The following is a 21,725-nucleotide window of genomic DNA, read 5'->3' as shown; positions in this document are numbered from 1 at the left end:
CATTTGCACAAGAGCTAACACCTATCCTTCTCAAACTCTTCCAAAATATAACGGAGGGAGGAACACCGCCAAACTCATTCTATGAGGCCACCATCACCCTGATACGAAAATCAGACAAAGATGTCACAAACAAAAAAACTACAGGCCAATATCACTAATGAACACACATGCAAAAATCCTCAACAAAATACTAGGAAACAGAAACCAACAGCATATTGAAAGGATCATACACCATGATCAAGTGGGGTTTATCCCAGGAAAGCAAGGATTCTTCAATATATACAAATCAATCAATGTGATAAACTGTATTAACAAATTGAAGGAGAAAAACCATATGATCATCTCAATAGACACAGAAAAAGCTTTTGACAAAATTCAACACCCATTTATGATAAAAACTCTCCAGAAAGTAGGCATAGAGGGAACCTACCTCAGCATACTAAAGGCCATATATGACAAACCCACAGCAAACATCGTTCTCAATGGTGAAAAACTGAAACCATTTCCACTAAGATCAGGAACAACAAGGTTGCCCACTCTCACCACTATTATTCTACATAGTTTTGGAAGTTTTAGCCACAGCAATCAGAGAAGAAAAATAAGTAAAAGGAATCCAAATCGGAAAGGAAGAAGTAAAACTGTTACTGTTTGCAGATGACATGATACTATACATAGAGAATCCTAAAGATGCTACCAGAAAACTACTAGAGCTAATCAATGAATCTGGTAAAGTAGCAGGATACAAAATTAATGCACAGAAATCTCTGGCATTCCTATACAGTAATGATGAAAACTCTGAAAGAGAAATAAGGAAACATTCCCATTTACCACTACAACAAAAAGAATAAAATATCTAGGAATAAACCTACCTAAGAAGACAGAAGATCTGTATGCAGAAAACTATAAGACACTGATGAAAGAAATTAAAGATGATACAAACAGATGCAGAGATATACCATGTTATTGGATTGGAAGAATCAACATTGTGAAAATGACTATACTACCCAAAGCAATCTACAGATTCAATTGCAATTCCTATCAAACTACCAATGGCATCTTTCACAGAACTATAACAAAAAATTTCACAATTTGTATGGAAACACAAAAGACCCTGAATAGACAAAGCAATTTTGAGAAAGAAAAGCAGAGCTGGAGGAATCACGCTCCCTGACTTCAGATTATACTACAAAGCTACACTAATCAAGAAAGTATGGTACTGGCACAAAGACAGAAATATATATCAGTGGAACAGGATAGAAAGCCCAGAGATAAACCCACACACATATGGTCACTTATTTTTGATAAAGGAGGCAAGAATATACAATGGAGAAAAGACAGCCTCTCCAATAACTGGTGCTGGGAAAACTGGACAGCTACATGTAAAAGAATGAAATTAGAACACTCCCTAACACCATACACAAAAATAAACTCAAAATGGCTTAAAGCCCTAAATGTAAGGCCAGATACTGTAAAACTCTTAGAGGAAAACATAGGCAGAACACTCTTTGACATAAATCACAGCAAGATTCTTTTTGACCCACCTCCTAGAGAAATGGAAATAAAAACAAAACTAAACAAATGGGACCTAATGAACCCTAAAAGTTTTTGCACAGCAAAGGACATCATAAACAAGACAAAAAGACAACCCTCAGAATGGGAGAAAATATTTGCAAATGAAGCAATGACAAAGGATTAATCTCCAAATTTACAAGCAGCTCATGCAGCTCAACATCAAAAAAACAAACAACCCAATCCAAAAATGGGCAGAAGATATACAGACTGCCAACAAACACATGAAAGGATGCTCAGCATCACTAATCATTAGAGAAATGCAAATCAAAACTACAGTGAGCTATTACCTCACACCAGTCAGAATGGCCATCATCAAAAAATTTACAAACAATAAATGCTGGAGAGGATGTGGAGAAAAGTGAACTCTCTTGCACTGTTGGTGGGAATGTAAATTGATACAGCCACTATGGAGAACAGTATAGTTCTTAAAAACCTAAAAATAGAACTACCATACAACCCAGCAATCCCATTACTGGGCATATACCCTGAGAAAACCATAATTTAAAAAGAGTCATGTACCACAGTGTTCCCTGCAGCTCTATTTACAATAGCCAGGACATGGAAGCAACCTAAGTGTCCATCGACAGATGAATGGATAAAGAAGATGTGGCACATATATGCAATGGAGTATTACTCAGCCATAAAAAGAAACGAAATTTAGTTATTTGTAGTGAGGTGGATGGACCTAGAGACTGTCATATAGAGTGAAGTCAGTCAGTCAGAAAGAGAAAAACAAATACCATATGATAACACATATATATGCAATCTAAAAAAAAAAAGGTTCTGAAGAACGTAGGGGCAGGACAGGAATAAAGACACAGATGTAGAGAATGGACTTGAAGACACAGGGAGGGAGAAGTGTAAGCTGGGACGAAGTTAGAAAGTGGCATGGACATAGATACACTACCAAATGTAAAATAGATAGCTAGTGGAAAGCAGCCGCAAAGTACAGGGAGATCAGCTTGGGCTTTGTGTCCACCTAGAGTCGTTGGCTAGGGAGGGTGGGAGGGAGACTCAAGAGGGAGGGGATATGGGGATATATGTATACATATAGCTGATTCACTTTGTTATACAGCAGAAACTAACACACCATTGTAAAGCAATTATACTCCAACAGAGATGTTTAAAAAAATAAAAATAATAGGTAATAGCTAAATTCATAAGCCCTAAGAATTTGAGATGAGGTAATAAATTTAATTGAAAGCATACAAATTGTCATCAAAAATTGTAGCACAGTCAGACAGAAAAAGACAAACATCGTATGATATCACTTATCTGTGGAATCTATAAAAATGATACAAATGAACTTCCTTACAAAACAGAAACAGACTCACAGATTTAGAAAACACACTTACTGTTACCGAAAGGGAAACGGCGGGGGGGGGGGAGATAAATTAGGAATTTGGGATTAACATATACACACACTACAATATATAAAATAGATAACCAACAAGGACTTATTTTATAGCTCAGGGAACTCTACTCAATATTCTGTAATAACCTGAATGGGAAAAGAATCTGGACAAGAATAGATATATGTATAACTGAATCACTTTGCTGTATACCTGAAACTGACACCACATTGTAAATCAACTATACTCCAATATAAAATGAAAATTTTAAAAATTTAAAAATAAATTAATAAAAAAGATAAGAACACATTTTAAAATTTCTTCCATTTAAGAAAAGAAAGAGCATAACTCTAAAATCAGGAAGCTAACAAGATTAAAGTTTGATAACCTACAGCAAAAGAACACTCTGGTTCCTCTAAAGAAGGGTGGATCACTACCAGTATGCTGAATGCAAAATATAATATCTCATTATTGGTCTTTACTATGTAGGGCTAAATAAGACAAAGGCTCAGGTCATTTCTTAAAGTAGGTTGAAAGGAAAGGGCATAGAGAAGTGAGGAGAAGGGAATCTAGTTTCATTGTCAGGAATAGTGAACTTTATGCAAAAAAAAAAAAGCCAAAATTCTCTATAAAATAATGTGGGGGATGAGGCAGGCCACCAGCACAAACGTATCTAATTTGATAAAAGGCGAAAGAAACTAACTTTGATTAAATATCTATCATGTATTATTTTAAGAAACAACATTCAGTTTATCTGAATATAGTCTTGTTTTCAAGAATGAATTTCACTGCCCTCTAAACAACTCCCTTTAAGTCTAACCATTTCTTCAGTCTCTATCGCATTGTCAGATGATTCTATCTGCATTTGTAGCATGAAGTAGACACTAACTACCGCTATGAAGTTACATTAAGAACTATTTGCTCTCAACTTTTTAAAGCATTTTGGACAGTCTTCCACCCTGAGAATTTTATAATGTTCATAGATAATATCAAAATGTGTCAATATCTCAGCGAAGTGTTTTTTTGATTCCTGTATATTTTTGTTTCATAAATGAAATAGCATCATATTTTTAAAACTGACCCAGTGGCTCTGAGGGATAAAAAATGCCTCAGTCACTGGTATGATCAGTTGGCAACTGGCAGAATCATGAATACTTCAAGCAATACTTTCATGATTATAAATTATACTGAGATCTACAAGATTTGAGATATACAAGTTGTTTTCAGTACCAATGCTTTACATTTATTTTGATACTTACGTTATACTCAGACACGACTCCTTTATAAATTTCATAAAACTCTTCAACATTAACTCGATCCATGTTGAACTATATTTAAAAAAAAAAACAAAACATAAGCCAACCAACACAATAGAATGAGCCACACTTAGCACTCAACATTTATGATCTCTTGGATATATTTCCTTTAAAATGTAAACCTTGAACAAATTAAACAGTCTTTGAAGAAAAAGTGTTAAAGTTCAGATCATCAATAACAAATTATTGTTTATTAAAAATAAAAAATTATTTATAACATTTGAGTACTTAAATATATCAAGATTGTTCTAGGTCCTGTAGGTACATCATCTCAGTTAATCGTAAAAATCACCCTACAAGGTAAGTAATGTTAATAGCCCCCATTTACAGATGAGGTGAAGACTCAGAGGGGTTATGTAGCCTTCAGTACTTGGCATTCCATCTTAAGCAGTCTGATCTCACTGACCATACTCTCAACCACTACACTCTACCTCGCTGAATAAAACCTCATTCCTGGTACAGAAACGACTTATGTATCTATACAATGTAATGTAGTTTATCGATAGATTAGTGGCACAAATAAGAAGCACAGGGAGATCAGCTCGATACTTTGTGACGACCTAGAGGGGTGGGATAGGGAGGGTGGGAGGGAGGGGATATGGGGATATATTTATACATATAGCTGATTTGCTTTGTTGTACAGCAGAAACTAACACAACATTGTAAAGCAATTATACTCCAATAAAGATGTAAAAATAAATGAATAAATAAAAATAAATTTAAAAAAAAATTTTTAAAGAAATATTACTAAAGAAAAGTTCTTCAAATTTTGTAGAGGGGGCTGGAAATAATACCCTTTTCCTCCCAAGCATTCAGAAAAATCCCTAGTCTGGCTCATAATAAAGCACTGACACCATTCATCTGGAAATCCTACTCCTCTTCAAAAAGAATTGTCAGAATATGCTAATAAGGTAAACCTACATGAGTCATTCTTATCCAGGCTGGATTCAAACTTAGAAATAAAATTTCATTAAGTTCTACCATCTCAAGAACCAGAACCTTAAATTTTTAAAAAATAGCCTCAGATTTCCCAATTTTGTTTTCCTCCCTACTTTGCTTCTTTATTGTTGCCAGGATTGAAGATCACTAAGAAGTTTCTGTCTACCAAGACAATAGTTCAAACTAGGAAGATTTATTTTCATAGGCAACATAACTATTACAAGGAGGGAATTTTGTTTGATTTCAGTATATTATTTGATATTCATACAAATTCTTATATTACTAATACCATAAAATAATAACAGAAAATATAATTTATTAAATACTTAGTAACTTGTACTGGAAATTCTACAAAGTATTGTGTAGGGTTATTTCATTTATTCCATGAAATAATCCATTGAGGCAAATAATATTCTCATTGCCTAGCTGAGAAAACTGAAGATAAGAATGCTTAAAATCTGGCCAAGTTCACATACCTAGAAAGCAGAAGACACATGATTCAGAAATAGAGCTTTCTGATTCCAAAAATCACAACACGATTGCCACTAAACTACCATGCCTCCCCCATAAGTTCAATTGATTCTTTTTTTTTAATTATTTTTTTTCACTGAGCACCTACTATGGACAATCACTATTCTAGGTTGTAGGCCTAGAGTTAGATCAATGATTAATTCTAAAATTTCCACAAGGATTACTACTTAAGGAGGCTTAGGTCCTATAACCCTGCGACTACATCATCAAGCTAATACTTTGAGAACGTTTTGGCTAACAATTTCATTATAGTCCTGGCTAAGATTCTTCAATTATTAACTTCCTCATCAGTCTCCAAGTTGTGCCTGATAACTCTGTAAACTAGCTGATATTTCTGATCTTTTCTCAGCTTATTAACGTTCCCACCAATCTGGGATACAAAATAGGCAGAACCTCAGTTAGTGTCCTGACCTCTGATTTTGGGTGATCCTAAGACTTCATAGAAATCAAAAGCAGTTCCTTTTCAGAAAAAGAGCAAATAAATTATATTGGTAAGAAAATTCTTTCCAAAACTGGCATTTCACTGTCATAATAATGCAAACTTTCTGGCCTTCAAAAATTGTAAAATGTAAAGACAGACTAATTAAAGATGATTTTAAACCCTAAAACAACACTAAAAAAATTTTTAGAGGTATAAGTAATAAATCGATAGTGGAAATAAAATGGAATCATTAAAAAAATCCTCATTAATGCAAAAAAAAGAGGAAAAATGAAACAAAAACAATTGTAAAATGTAAATTATTTGATTCCTATAATAATTTGTGCCCAATTTATCATCAAATGCACTGATAAGTATAGCACAAAGATATAGAAGGACTCTATAGAAATTAATATTGTTTCTTCAGTGAAGGGTTTCCTAGAAATGTGCCAGCAGGGCAATTTTGAATGATTGTGGGCTCCGGAGATCCAGTGGTATGACTGCCAAGAGAGGGGCTGAAATGTGCTAACTCCAAAGAAGATCCTGAGGGAAACTCCAGAAACCAGCAAAGGTCCTGGGAAAAATCTGAATTGATTCTCTTCTTAGTCACAAATCCAGACAACAGAAAATTCATTATAACTACTTAGCTTAATTCTATATTTTGTTTGGAGGAACTAAATGTATTGTTTCAGTCTGCATTTATTTTGCAACTAAAGTTCCAGGAATTACATGAACCTGCTTTATAAGCTTAAATTAGATGTACCATTAGAATATTAGTTCTCTTAGTGAGAGATTATATAGGTAAAGTCAGTTCAAAAATATTTTTTACTATAAGGTTATCAAGTTCAACAAATATATCTTTTATTTTTAATGCACTGAGTTCACAAGTACACAGAGAAAATTCAGTGTAAAAAATTTTCAAGCATACTTCAAAAAAAAACACAGTTCCTCAGTAAGTTATGACCCATTGCAAACTACCTACCATCTGCATAGCTGAAATTTCAAAACCTGCATCTCGGATAGCCATCAGAATCTTTCCCAGCAGTCCTGAAAATACAGAACAAATGAGTGCAAAAAATATAAAATTTCTAAGGCATTTTAGAGAAATGCAAATTTTCTATATCAAATTACTTTGCTTACATTCTATAGGAAGGAATCACATATTTCTGAGGGAAACTAATAAACCCCTAATACTGTAATCCCATTTGATTCACTTAGTAAAGTGCTTCAGGAATACCAACAATGATCTTGAAGATTATGCAAAAAACTTTTAAGTTACTATTGCCTGTAAGGACCCTGAGGGCTAATGATGTAAAGAATATGAAAATCAAACAATTAAAGTAATATTACCAAAAAAAAAAAATGAAATGTTCAAGTACCAGATACAGAAGGAGTTCACAGGAGCAGTTCAAAGAAGGAGAAATATCAAATTATAACTGAAGAGGGGAACAGAAGCTTCAAGGGGATATGAGAGCATGAACTGGCCCTTAAAGGCTATAGGTAGATGGCATTATATAGGGACAGAGGTATAAAAAGAGACAAGGCATAATTCTGGGAAAAATGTGAATATGTGTACAGAATAGTAAGAAGTCAAAAAAGAAAAAGATAAAAAAGGAAAAGAGATTTAATCCAAATTGATAAAGGCCTTAGATAGCAACATGAGGAATTTGGTCTTTATCCCACGAATAGCAACATTTATAATGGTGTTTGTAGACTCTGGAGGTCTAGAACTGATTTTTTAGATTCCATTAGTCTTCTATAAAAATCTCCTAAGTTTCTTTTTTTCAAGTGAACTAAAATTCTCTCTCTCTCTCTCTCTCTCTCTCTCATACACACACACACACACACACACACACACACACACACACACACTCACTCCATATTCTGGATCATCTTGATGTTCACCTAATAACCCCCAAAAAACAAGTAGTATCAGTGCCCGAATGTGCATTTTTATTTACTATCTTACTGCTGCCAAACAGGCTATTTTAATTGTAGCTGGCTGATGAAAAAAAGAAAAAAAAGACAAGGACAGATCTATTTCTTAAATGATATGTTTGTACCAAGTGAAGGCCAAATGATACCATAATATGCTGTAGAAACAAAGGTTTCTCAGAAGTTTCAAGAGTAGAATAGGCCCAGTGGTGCAGTGGTTAAGACTTCAAGCTCCCAATGCAGGGGGCCCGGGTTCGATCCCTAGTCAGGGAACCAGATCCCACACGCATGCTGCAACTAAGAGTTTGCATGCCGCAACTAAGGAGCCCACCTGCTGCAACTAAGACCCAGTGCAACCTAATTAATTAAAAAAATAAAAGAGTAGAATAGGCCTGTGCCAAACTCAGAGCACTTAGTACCATATTCATGTTGAGCTTACTGATTACGTTTCAGCAAACATCTTTTGTCACATTAATGTTAACTTAAATTTTATCCATTTTATAGTTTTGTTTGTAATGAATTTGTAAACTGTTTTAGTTATACAATTTTATGTGCAAGCGTTTATATTTAGTTGTATATTTAAGTTACATTATAATTAAGATACTTTAATGTCAACACTGGGAATCCATGAGAAAATTTTTCCTTCAAAAGAAACACTGCCAAAAAAAAGAAACACTGTCAAAAGAAATGGATCACTGAAAATGTTGAACAGGAGAATACAGGATAAATACAGTATTTTAGGAAGACTACTAATGTAATAATAGTGGGCAAGCTGGTCTGAAGAAAAGAATAAAGGATAGAAAGAATAGCAAAGGCCGTTGAAGTCATCTACTGTGCTGACTAGACTTGGATGGCAGTAGTAGAGAAATAAAGAAGTAATGAATATAAGATATTTCCAAACAAAAAGTAACAAGACTAAAGTAACAAGACTCAAGTGAACATAGAGTGTGAACATGAAGGAATAAAGGTTTTGAGTCTAAGTAACTAGAAGAATGATAGCACTTTTAAGAAGAAAACAAGCTAAGAAACCAAATTAAGAAAAAAGTGAATGATTCTGGACATAGAAACAGAATTTTAGAGCAGAACGCTAATCAGCATTTGAGAAGACAGTATATCTAACGGCAATAAAAATCATCAAGGAATGAATGAATGAACTCCCTATACTACATTGGCAATATGGGGTTGTATTCCAATAGACAGACAGATATAATGAGGCTACAGAAGGTTAGAGCTGAAGTGATGAGAATAGATGACTACTTGTTTGACAAAAAGAAGGGCAAAAGCAAAAAAAGAGTTGGGAGGAATGAGTTTTGAGAAAATATCTAAAGTTGGGGACATGTAAAAGGATACTTGCAAAAGAATAAAGAAGGAAAATATTACACTAGTATCAAAAGAAGGAGGAAATTCTTAGAATACAGGGATAGTTAAGAATTAAAGGAGATTAAGCACCTTGGAACTAAGATAAATCCTTTGGCTTAAGCAAGATGGTATGATGATATTAAAGAAAGTCATATCAACAGAGTGTTAGGAAAGAGAAGTTAGATAACCTATTAGTAATCTGTACCAAACACTCAGATGGCATAGGACACAGGAATGTTAACCAAAATTCCAGGTCTTTTATCAATAGGAAAAGTATAGACAAAAGTTAGGAAAGAAGAAAGTAAATTAATTATTGGGGGCTGAGCCCTTTCATATGAAGTTATTCCACTTAATCCTTAAAGCAATACACTAAAACAGGGGCTACCATCCCACCATAAGGTGAAAATATATGAAGATTTGGAGAAGACAAATAACTTGCTCAACGTTACAAAATTAGTGGGTCTCCAAATCTCACTGTCTTTCTGCAAGTTTCAATAGAAAAACAGGAACGTGTATATGAAAGCCTGATATGTAAAACTCACTAGACAATATAACCCCCTGAGGCAAGGGCCGTGCTCATTTTAGGACTCATTTTATCTCCAGTGACACTAGCAAAGTGTCTAGCATGTAGTAGGTAGTTAACAAATATTGTTCACTGAATTACAAAGTTAATAAAAGAAATAACCAAAGGAAAAAACAGTCATAGCTCTCTGACTGATCCAAGTCTGAGAAACTCTAAAGTTCTTCAGAGCACAATTAGAAAATACCAGAAAATTGTAAAGGAGTAATTAAAATTAGAGAAGGGAAAAAAAATTTTAATTTTTTGGTTTAACAGTTTGAGAGAAAAAGTTCATACTGGCCTCATGCCACATACAAACATTAATCCTAATGAATTCAAGGTAAATGTAAAAAAAATAAGGGCAATTGATTAGAAAAACATATAGGTGAATATACTCATGATATAGGTAGCCTTTTAAAAAGGGAAGAAAAAGGTTGGTTCCTTGGTGTAAGCTTCAATTCCAGCTCTGGATAGACTCACCCTCCTCCAATATGCAATCTTTTTTCATATCTTTTTCCATATATTTATTCCTTTCTACTTGGTCCATTTTTCCTCTCACCCTCACCATCAGTCCACCTTCTAAGTCTTTCCTCAGTGTCTTCTGAAGCCCTGAAGTATTTTGAACAGTTACCTTTATGCCCTCAGTCTCAGTTACCCCACCACAATCTCTCTTACTTAGAATTTAATCTTCATTTACCTGCAATCGTAGCAGGTTAAAGGCTTGCCTCCTTTTTCCCCTTGCTATGATTTAAATTTTTGTGTGCCAACCAACTTCATATGTAGCCCAATATGATGGTATTAGGAGGTGGGGGCCTTTGGAAGGTGCTCAAGTCATGAGGCTGGAGCCCTCATAAATGAGATCAGTAAAGGCCGAGATTTTAGATGGATTAATAAAACAAGATCCAATTATATGGTATCTATAAGAAAGCAAGTTTAAATATGAAGACACAGGTAGGCTGAAAGTAAATGGATGGAAAAATATATACCATGCAAACAATAAGTATAAGAAAGTTGTAATGATTATATTAATTTCAAATAAAGTAGAATTTATGGCAAACAGTATTACACAGATAAATGTCCCAAGAGGCATTGGGAGACAGTACTTTAGACAGAGAGCTAAAAGAAAACGGATATTCATGGCAAAAAGAGCACTGAGCAAAGGTACAGAGAGGTAAAACAACATGGTTCTTTGGATGAGGGGAAACGAGACAGAAGAGATCATAGGAGAGGTGGTAGAAGCCACTGATAGAAGGACTTTTGGGCCACAGACGGAGGCTTGAATTTTACCCTATAGGCCAGAAGTTCCCCAAACATTTTGGTCTCATGGACCCCTTAGCTCTTAGAAATTATTAAAGACTCTAAAACACTTTTATGTAAATAGGTTATATTGATAAATATTTGTTGTATTAAACAGCAAATTTTAAAATATTAACTTAAATATAACCAAAAAATTTACATTTTAACATAAATACAATTATTATGAGAAAAATGACTATTTTCCAAAACAATAAAAAAATCAGTGAGAAGAGAGATATTGTTTTACATTTTTAAAAATCTCTAATGCCTAATTTAATGAAAAGCAGCTGCATTCAACTTTCAACCTGCTGTTATGTGTTGTTTGCTTAAAGTATATTTAGTTGGAAGATGGTGTAGTATTTTAATAGCCTTTGATATAATTGTATATATTCTTCTTCACTTGACAAGTGGTAGTTTCTTAAAAGCTCACTGCAACATATAATTTCAAACTTCTACCAACGACCTTTTTTTTTAACCCTGTTGCATTAAAATCCACTGGTCAATCTTGTACTTTGTATAAATCTTTTTTTTTTTTTTTTTTTTTTTTTGCGGTACGCGGGCCTCTCACTGTTGTGGCCTCTCCCGTTGCAGAGCACAGGCTCCAGACGCGCAGGCTCAGCGGCCATGGCTCACGGGCCCAGCCGCTCCACGGCATGTGGGATCCTCCCGGACCGGGGCACGAACCCACGTCCCCCGCATCGGCAGGCAGACTCTCAACCACTGCGCCACCAGGGAAGCCCTTGTATAAATCTTTTATCCATGCATGATTTTATAACATCATACACATTGATCATTTGGAAAATATTAGTTCACTGAGTTATGCAGATCTTCCAAATGCTGACTCTATTATACCACATCAAAAGAAAAAAAAATCCCATTTGTTAAATACCACCAACTTCATCAGAATAATCTAAGTATTGGAAAGCTGTTGAGTTCAAGGTGGTGCATACAGTTTTCCAAGTTCCTAACTCTAATTTTTATTTGTAATTTTATCTTCTTTTGGATTTTTTTCTTGGGCAACAACTACTGTCAGTTGTCCTTTCTTTTAAATGATAGGCTTATTTTAAAGAAAATGCCAGCCAAATATCCATATCTGAATGACCATAGTTTGTGAGTCATTCTTTCAAGTAAAAATGGTATTCTATGAAAAAGGCATTTAGTTCAGCTCACAACTCAAACAACTGTACATGTGCTTTTCCTAAAGATAGCATTATATTTCAGTATGTATCAAAAGTGCTTCATGTATACTTACCACTTCTTCACACAGAATATTAAAAATATTTTGACTTGAGGGTAAAAAATTAATAAAATTAATAATTGTTATTGTTTCATCAAGGACACTCTTAAGTGAAAGTGGCTTTTTTTCTGCAAATGCAAGATGGTTAAAAACACACTAGTGGGCTTCCCTGGTGGCGCAGTGGTTGAGAGTCCGCCTGCCGATGCAGGGGACACGGGTTCGTGCCCCGGTCTGGGAAGATCCCACATGCCATGGAGCGGCTGGGCCCGTGAGCCATGGCCGCTGAGCCTGCGCATCCAGAGCCTGTGCTCCGCAACGGGAGAGGCCACAACAGTGAGAGGCCCGCGTACCACAAAAAAAAAAAAAAAAACACACTAGTACAGTCTGCTGCCACTATCCTGCTTTGTTATAAGACACCAGCAGTTTTACCCACTGTTGCTTCTGCACCATCAGTCCAAATGTCAACATATTTTAAAAGGCAAATAAATTCTTAGTACTTACAAGATTTGATCTCAAGGATGCCTAAAAGAGGTCTTATTTATTATAATAAAGAAAATATTTTACATGATTACATAAGAATCCTGATCAAAAAAAAAAAAGAATCCTGATCTAAATATGAAAGTAGTATTTAGCCCTATGCATTAACTAACACAAAGAGAAATGTACAATCTATTCTAAATCTATAATCATATTAAACTATGACTTGTGGGATGTAACATTTGAACAGAATAATTCTATTCACAAATAAACCAATAAAAGTTATAGTCCAAGCAGCACTGACATTGTGCCAAGAACAGTCAGACCTGAGTCAAGGATACTGCTTTTTTTATATTCAGTTGGTTATGTGCAGAGGCAGGACAGAGAGGCATTTAAGAAACCTGTTCTGTGTTTAACAGCTTGAAATGACAAAGTGTCAATAACCATAATCCTTTACTTTGTTCTAGACAGAAAATGTTCAGGTGACTGAACAAATGACAATAACTATGTAAATGAAGTAGTAAAAGAAAAAGTAAAATTGCATGCCCCACAGCAAACATGTTCAAAAGGATGGCTTATTTTATTTGGCTGGCGTTTGCATAGTTAATTTGTTTTTTAATAGTTTGCTTAGAACTCCATGAATGCTACCTAAATGTTTCGAATGTCAAATCACCTCTCCATCTCCACTCTTCCACATACTCAGTTCATATCCTGATACCTTTTACCTGAATTGCTCTAAAGCCTTTTTAATAAGTGGCCACCCTGTATCCAATCATCAATATCAGACATCTATTACTTTGTCTTTCTAAAACCTCTTGCTTCTCCTGGAATTAGGAGCCCTCATTCTCTTTTAGGAAAACTAAACCATTTGACTGGAAAGGGAGTTGCCATCTTCTTACGTGACCCTATAACCATGGGCCTCAGCCAATGGTCAAAAGGTGGACACCAGACCTAAACAAGGTCAATCATAGCACTCTGCTCCCTGGGCAAAATAATTCACCCAGGAATTGGCCTAGAATTGGCACAAGCCAATCAGAGTCCTTCCCTGGAATTTTTTTTAGCTAGAACGGTGGGGGGGGGAAAAAAAGTTCTTTCCAGTGTGTTTCTAAGTATATGAGTCTTGCATTGCTGGAAACCCAACCTCTCTCTCAAGGTGCTGTTAAAAGCTAATCTGCAAGCATGAAATTGATAGTCAAGAGAAGCACATATGAAAGCCTTAGAGAACAAGGATGTTGAACAAGTCTCCCTAAGCCTAGCTCGACCCCTATTCTTCTTCCAGCCCTAAAATGAGACAAATAGGGAATTCAAGTTGGGTTTCAACCAGTTGTACCAACAGTGTCCTCATTAAGCCCCCATTTTTATGTAGGATTTTTTATATAGGAGGTGACACACTGTACCCCGAGAAAGAAAGGTTGTAGAAGAAAGGGTGGAGAAAGAAGAAACAGTACATTTTGAAAGCTGTGGTATTCTTATGGGTGTTGATTCTGACAAAAGAATTACAATCAGCAAATATCCCAGAAAAAAATCCTATGAACAGCCAAATGATCAAAAACTGGGATTAGAAGATCCCTCTTTCTGTCTATAAAGTTCATAAAGTGATCATGGTTGGAGAGTGGAAGAAAAGTAACTGACAATAAAATATTCAGGTACATTGAAGTTCAAACAGTATTTTTAGAAATAGCAGACTTAACAGTTTAAATAAAAATAGACTTGCACCAAATAATGGAAACAAAATTGCAAGGCAATCGAATGAAACAGGTACTTTAACACTCACTGGTATCAATAAGATAAAAAGGACAGTAAAGGTTTTCATAACATAACATGGTTTGCACCACTTGGAAGAAAACAAATGGGCACCAGGCTTATATGCTCCAGGATGGATGCACAGGTACCACATAAGGTACCCTGGGTCACCCAAGCAGGTATAATGAGGTGCTAATATAATGTCTAAGGCTTTTTTAGGTATGAATGCAGCCATATTATTAGAGTCTTGAGGATTGGGAAAAGCTTCTCCCAAGCGTTACTGTGAAAATCTGGCTTGAATTTAAAATGGAAATAAAAATGGATTTTTTTCCAGTTTTAAATAAATACATAAATTGAAGTACAGTATATATTTTTGAGAATCCATTTTTTTCTCCCTCTGACCTGTATCTGGTCAGGGTAAATGAATCAATGTTAACAGATCCGCCTTGATTTGGCTCTGTTACCTATCATCATCCCTGCAAAGAAGGCCACTTAGACTGAAAGGCAGCCCTTACGAGTTGAAATAGGATTATATTGCTCATAATAACCTTGAGCTGAAAATGAGTTGTTCTCTCTTTCTTTACAGCTGCCAAAGAGGAGTAAAACCTCCCACAGTGTGGCACAGAGAGGAAGACCATCAACAATGACTACATATGAGATATCTGGCCAGGGACCAAGTGTGTCAATATACTCTCCAGGCCACAGATGTAAGGGCTGGTAAATAATCCAGTCTGAAGAGACTTCTCCTTTGCCTATCTCAGTCTAACCTCTCTATGGTCTCAGTTTCTTTCCTTGTCTATAAAAGATGGTAATACCTACCTCATAGAAGTTTTATGAGGATGTAATGTGTCTGTATATGCAAAATTCTTAGAACAGCCAGGGGCATACAACAGCACTATTAGCTAATGACAGCAGCAGTACAGTAGTACTAGAGCCAATAGCCTGAGTTAGGATGCATAGCTTTGCTTATAGAATGAGCACGAATTTAATTTTTAGCCGTACTGTTAAAATGCAAGCATTTTATATGTCTCGTTTCAAAGAGAATATTGTGTAACCAGTACACCACAAGGAGGCTAATGCTAGTGCCCAGGTCACACCAAATGAGATGGCTGCAATGACTGATGAGAAGCAGATAACAGGGTCAGGGCAATACCCAGCTACAGGCACAACAGGGCCTGGCAAACCCACCGGTTCTCAGGAGAAGGAAAGCCACTGTTGTCTAAGCCAGCAGTGCCTGGCAAACATTGCGATACAAGTTAGGGGAAGCAGAGCAAGAAAAGAAGGAAGAAGGGGGTCCTTACACAGCACTTGGCAAAACAAGGCCTCTCTCTCCCACTACGAACCCCTAGAAATATTTGAGGTGCACTTTGTAGAGCACTCGAGCCCTGTCTTAGATGAGCGTGTGCATCAGTGAAACAATTTCTGTAGATTCATAAGGAATATGTAAAACTTTAAGCAGAATTTGAAACAGAAAGTTTGCCTGTAAAAACCCCTCCCAGGGGAAAAATGACAAGATAACACTTTATATTATATATTACATCGATTTTTGAAATAGGGACTTGGTCCAGTGGTTGAAAATCTGCCTGCCAATGCAGGGGACACGGGTTCAAGCCCTGGTCCGGGAAGATCCCACATGCCGCAGAGCAACTAAGCCCATGTACCACAACTACTGAGCCTGCGCTCTGGAGCCCACAAGCCACAACTACTGAGACTGCGTGCCACAACTACTGAAGCCTGGGCACCTAGAGCCCCTGCTCCACAACAAGAGAAGCCACCACAATGAGACGCCGTGCACTGCAACAAAGAGTAGCCCCCGCTCGCTGCAACTAGAGAAAGCCCATGCACAGCAATGAAGACCCAATGCAGCCAAAAATAAATTTATTTTTCAAAAAAATATAATGTAGCAGGTATTCTCATAGACATGCAGCTGTGGAAATATTTAATTGTTATCCTCTTTCTGGAGGATAAATTGGGATTTACTAAAAACTTTAAAATGTTTTTATTTGATGTAAGAATTTCTTGAAATTATTCTAAGGATAAGTTAGGTGTTCACAAGGATTTATATAGGAAAATGTTAACTGCAGAATTATTAATAATAAAAATTTTAATTATAAATAATAAAACAAGAAAAAGATAAAGAAAAGTATATTCCTATAACTGACTATTATTCAGACTTTAAAATTATGTTTTCATAGATTATCTAATTGTGCAGAAAAAATTCAAAATACAATGTTAGGTTTAAAAAGTGCAATATAAATTTATATAAATTGGATAATTCCAATTCATTTTATAAAACTAGTATTACCTTAATATCAAAATCAGAGTACAAAAATAAAACACACATCAATAACCCTCATGAATACAGATGCAAAGTCCTTAACAAAATATTAGCAAATAGAACCCAGCAATATATAAAAAGAACTATAGTTCTTTTGGACAACAAGTGTCGTTAAAAAAATATATATACCAATGTCATCTGCTATATTAAAAGGCTAAGGAAGAAAAATCACATAATCATATCAATTGATGCATAAAAAACATTCAAAAAAATTCAACACCCATTCATGATCAAAACTCTTAGAAGAAAACTAGAATAGATGGGAACTTCCTGAACTTCATAAAGAGCATCTACAAAAACAAAAACAAAACAACAACAATAAAACCACTACAGCTAACATTATGCCTAACAATGAAAGACAAGAATGTCCATTCTCATTGCTCTTATTTAATACAGTGCTGGAAGTTCAAGCTCCTGCAATAAGGCAAGAAGAAGAGAAGGTGAGAGGAAGGGAAGGGAGGAAAGGGGAGGAGATGGGAGGGGAGAGGGGAAGGAAAGGGAAAGGAAAATGGGAAGGGAAGGGGCAAGCAGATCAGAATGGAAGAAATATAAATCTCTTCATTTGCATATGACATAATTATCTAAAAAAAGAAAATAAACTACAAAAAATATTCTAGAACTAATGACAGATTTCAGCAAGGTTGCAGGACATAAGATAAACATACAACAATCAATTAATTATCTATATATTAGAAATAAATAAGTGGACACTGAAATTAAAAGTATAATACCATTTATAAATAGCTCAAAAAGAAAAAAATTACTAGGTGTTAATCTAACAGAACTTGCACAGGACTTGTATATGAAAACTACAAAATGCTGGATGGAAGACCTAAATAAATGGAGAGTCATATAGTGTCTATCATTTGGAAATTAACATAGTACAGATGTCAGTTGTCATCAAATTGATAAATGGGTTTGGCACAATTCCTATCAAAATCCCAGCAAGATATTTTGTAAATACAGACAAGATTTTCTTTTTTCTTTTTTTTTGGCCGTGCTGCATGGCTTGTGGGATCTCAGTTCCCCGACCCTGAACTGAACCCAGGCCCCTGCAGTGAAAGCCCAGAATCCTAACCACCAGGTCACCAGGGAACTCCCTAGACAAGATTATTTTAATATTACAAGGAAAAATAAAGGAACTAGAATAACAAACAATTTCCAAAAAAAGGTAGGAAAAGTCAATCTACCCAATTTCCTGACATATTATGTAGCTATAGTAATCAAGACTGTGTAGTAGTGGCAGAGTGGCACACACATAGATCAATGGAGCAGAAGAGAAAACCAAAAATGAATATGCCCTGCTGATTTTTGATAAAGGTACAAGAGCAATTCAGTGAAAGAGAGATAGCCTTTCCAATAAACCCAGTGACATGGCCGTACAAGGCCATCCAGTCTCTGACAGGACAGTCACTTATCAGAAACAAGCCTACACTGTAGAAGAACAAATTTAGGAAGAACAGCTAGTCTTCTCTCTCGTGTGTATTGTACATGCTAGTCATATTATTCCTGCAATCCTCAGAACAGCCCTATGAAGAAAGTACTATTATAATATTCATTTTATAGATGTTTACTTTCTCTACTAAAAGGTTAAAACAACATGCCCAAATAGCTAGTAAGTAACAGAACTGAATTTTAAACACAGTTGTGCTTGCCCCCGATGATCTGAGATTGTTAGATTACAATAAAATAGGCAAAATATTTAATTGGTTTGTATAGATCATTCAATTAAATAATTCATGTATATTAAAGAGTTCAGAACATACCACCCCAAAATATGTTGCTCTGGTATACTATTTTGACTTAAGGCAGCGCATACAAGAAAAACACTGACCTTCCTTCCTTTTCTTAAAAGTGAGATAAAATTCCCATAAGAAAGTTGTCCTCCCTATGCCAGAAGGAAAGCAACATTCTCATCACTAAGGATAAGAAGTTGAGATCAAGAGAATTTTATACAAACAGACCTTGTTAAAATAATTCTTATCTTCCTTTAATCTCCCCACATAGTTTAGTCACTTCTCCACAATAGGCACTATTGTCTCTCTTTTTTTTCCAACCTAATACAAAAGCAAGTAGGTTTTCTCTATTTCTTTGGGTCTTCATTTCCTTACGAAGGAAAACTTGTATTAAAAACTTGTATTACATAAATTTGTATGCTTTTCTCCTGTTGATCTATCTGTCTCATGTCAATTTAATTCTCATGCCCAGCCAAAAAAACTAAGAGGGTAAGAGTTTGCCTCTCCTACAATATACAAAAAAAACATTTATTTATGTGTGCTACTTATATTTTTTGATCTTCTGAATATATAATGTAAAACCAGTAACAGAAGAATATAGAATTTTTATCTAGTAAATTTTGGATTGTTCAGAAGATCATCACCCAACTTATTGATTTTTCAATTTAAGGTTTCCTTCCTTCTTACCATTTTGAAGCTTAACAAATTTGAAGGAAAAAAGACAGGAAACAATTGATCATTTTACTATTTGTTTGTAGTTCTAGAAAACTGTTTTATAGAGAGAAAATAGTTAAGAGCAAAGTTAAGTTGTTAACAAGGTAAATGGACAATATTCTTCAAAATTATGACAAAATTGGTTTTCACGTTTAATAATCTAGTAGTTTCAATTTTGCCACCAAAAAATATTTTCTGTAGAAATAACTTATTCTGATGTTAAGGTCTTTCCTGGAGTTGTGATATCTTCCCTTGATATTATAATATCTATACTCTACAGTAAACTGTACACTTGAAAGCAACCTTGCAGCCAATGAACCCACCCTTATACTGTGGAAAAGCCTGAAAAACACCTTTACTATGAATATTAAACTTACTCCTTGCAATAATAAGGTATAAACATCCAAAAACAAGACCTTATTCAAAGAAATGAGTGCCCATGAAAAGGACATTTTGGTGAGCAAAACAACTTACAAAACTCAACATTAAAGAAGCAGCCAGTGTAGGAGGGTTCCCTTTTCTCCACACCCTCTCCAGCATTTAATGTTTGTAGATTTTTTGATGATGGCATTCTGACTGGTGAGAGGTGATATTGATGGGAATGTAAATTGGTACAGCCACTATGGAGAACAGTATGGAGGTTCCTTAAAAAACTAAAAATAGAGCTACCATATGATCCAGCAATCCCACTCCTGGGCATATACCTGGAGAAAACCATAATTCAAAAAGATACACGCACCCCAATGTTCATTGCAGCACTATTTACAATAGCCAAGACATGGACTATGTCCATCAACACAGGAATGGATAAAGAAGATGTGGTACATATATAATAAAATAATGCCATTTGCAGCAACATGGATGGACCTAGAGATTGTCAGAGAAGTCAGAGAAAGACAAATATCATATGATATCACTTATATGTGGAATCTTAAAAAATGGTACAAATGAACTTATGTACAAAACAGAAATTGAGTCACAGATGTAGAAAACAAACTAATGGTTATCAAGGGGGAAAGAGGGGAGACATAAATTGGGAGACTGGGATTGACATATACACACCACTATATATAAAAGATAACTAATGAGAACCTACTGTATAACACAGGAAACTTTATTTGGCTCTCTGTAGTGACCTATATGGGAATGGAGTCTAGAAGAAAGTGGATATATGTATATGTATGGCTGATTCACTTTGCTGTACACCTGAAACTAACACAACATTGTAAATCAACTGTACTCCAATTAAAAAAGAAAAAGCAGCCAGTCTGTTGTACAAGACAACTCATCACAACCTGGATGATACGCTCCACAATACTGATACTAAATAGGGGTGGGTGAGATATAAAAATGGCGGATTAAGAAGTGTCAAAAAGAAATCTTGCATTTTACTTCGGTAGGATCTGTGAAAGAAAAGTTTTAATCTTGATACAGCCAAGAATGCATGAACTATACATAAACAGATGTTGTGTTTAATATTAATAACCAATTTAGATCAAATTGGAGAAATCTGATTTCTTTTAAAATTTAAATCTAATGAAATAAAAGACATTTTAACTAAAAAATAGGGCTGGTGTGTCATTAAAATGTAATTAGTGTAAAGCCAAGTTAAAGCTAGAGATTATAAGAGTTTAAGAGTTTAATTTTCAATGCCAAAATACAAAAGAAATCACAAGCATTACTGAATTCAACAGAAGGAATTTAGTACTAATCCTAGCAAACATGCATAACAAATCAATTTAGGCATAAAAGCTAGGTGGAAAAGCTTTCTGTTTCCTAGACAGCAGTATGTTACTAGGCAATACCACTTCACTGACAATCCTCCAGTAATTTTTAATCCGATGAAAAGATAAACCCACAGATCAGTTTGGCTTCAAATGTCTGTTATGATTTTTTGCTGGCTAGTAAGCAAAAATATTGTAGAATCACATTAAATCAATTGCAGATGAGAGTTTGGATTCAGCAGAATTGTTAAACTGAGAGCTAGTAAGGCACTTAAGTCTTAAAGGATCTCAAATTAATTCATTAGCTGATCATAATTTATTCCAGTAGCAAGTAGGCTTATAAAATATAGACCTAATTCATCTAATAGCATTTCTGATTCTGCACTTGCACCACACATCCAGATCTAAAATGCACATTTTCCTTACCAATGTCCTAACAACCACAATCTGTAATTCCTTACAAAGCAATAAAAAGAGTA

The 21,725-nt window shown here is 35.1% G+C and overlaps 1 protein-coding gene across 2 annotated transcripts in view; it reads right to left on the bottom strand.

The window, feature by feature from the left end:
• NME7 (NME/NM23 family member 7) overlaps window positions 1-21,725 on the bottom strand; it is a 265,965-nt gene that overhangs the window by 146,195 nt on the left and 98,045 nt on the right. For both annotated transcript variants that reach the window (XM_082833178.1, XM_082833177.1), the window contains 2 exons: window positions 7,111-7,175; window positions 4,184-4,252 (listed from right to left, as the gene is read on the bottom strand). In XM_082833178.1, coding sequence (XP_082689304.1) covers window positions 4,184-4,252; window positions 7,111-7,175 — 134 coding nt within the window. The remainder of the gene's footprint in view (window positions 1-4,183; window positions 4,253-7,110; window positions 7,176-21,725) is intronic.

Source organism: Leucopleurus acutus, assembly GCF_964270905.1.
Source record: "Leucopleurus acutus genome assembly, chromosome: 2".
Lineage (NCBI taxonomy): Eukaryota > Metazoa > Chordata > Mammalia > Artiodactyla > Delphinidae > Leucopleurus > Leucopleurus acutus.
This window is presented reverse-complemented; position numbering and strand designations above follow the sequence as displayed.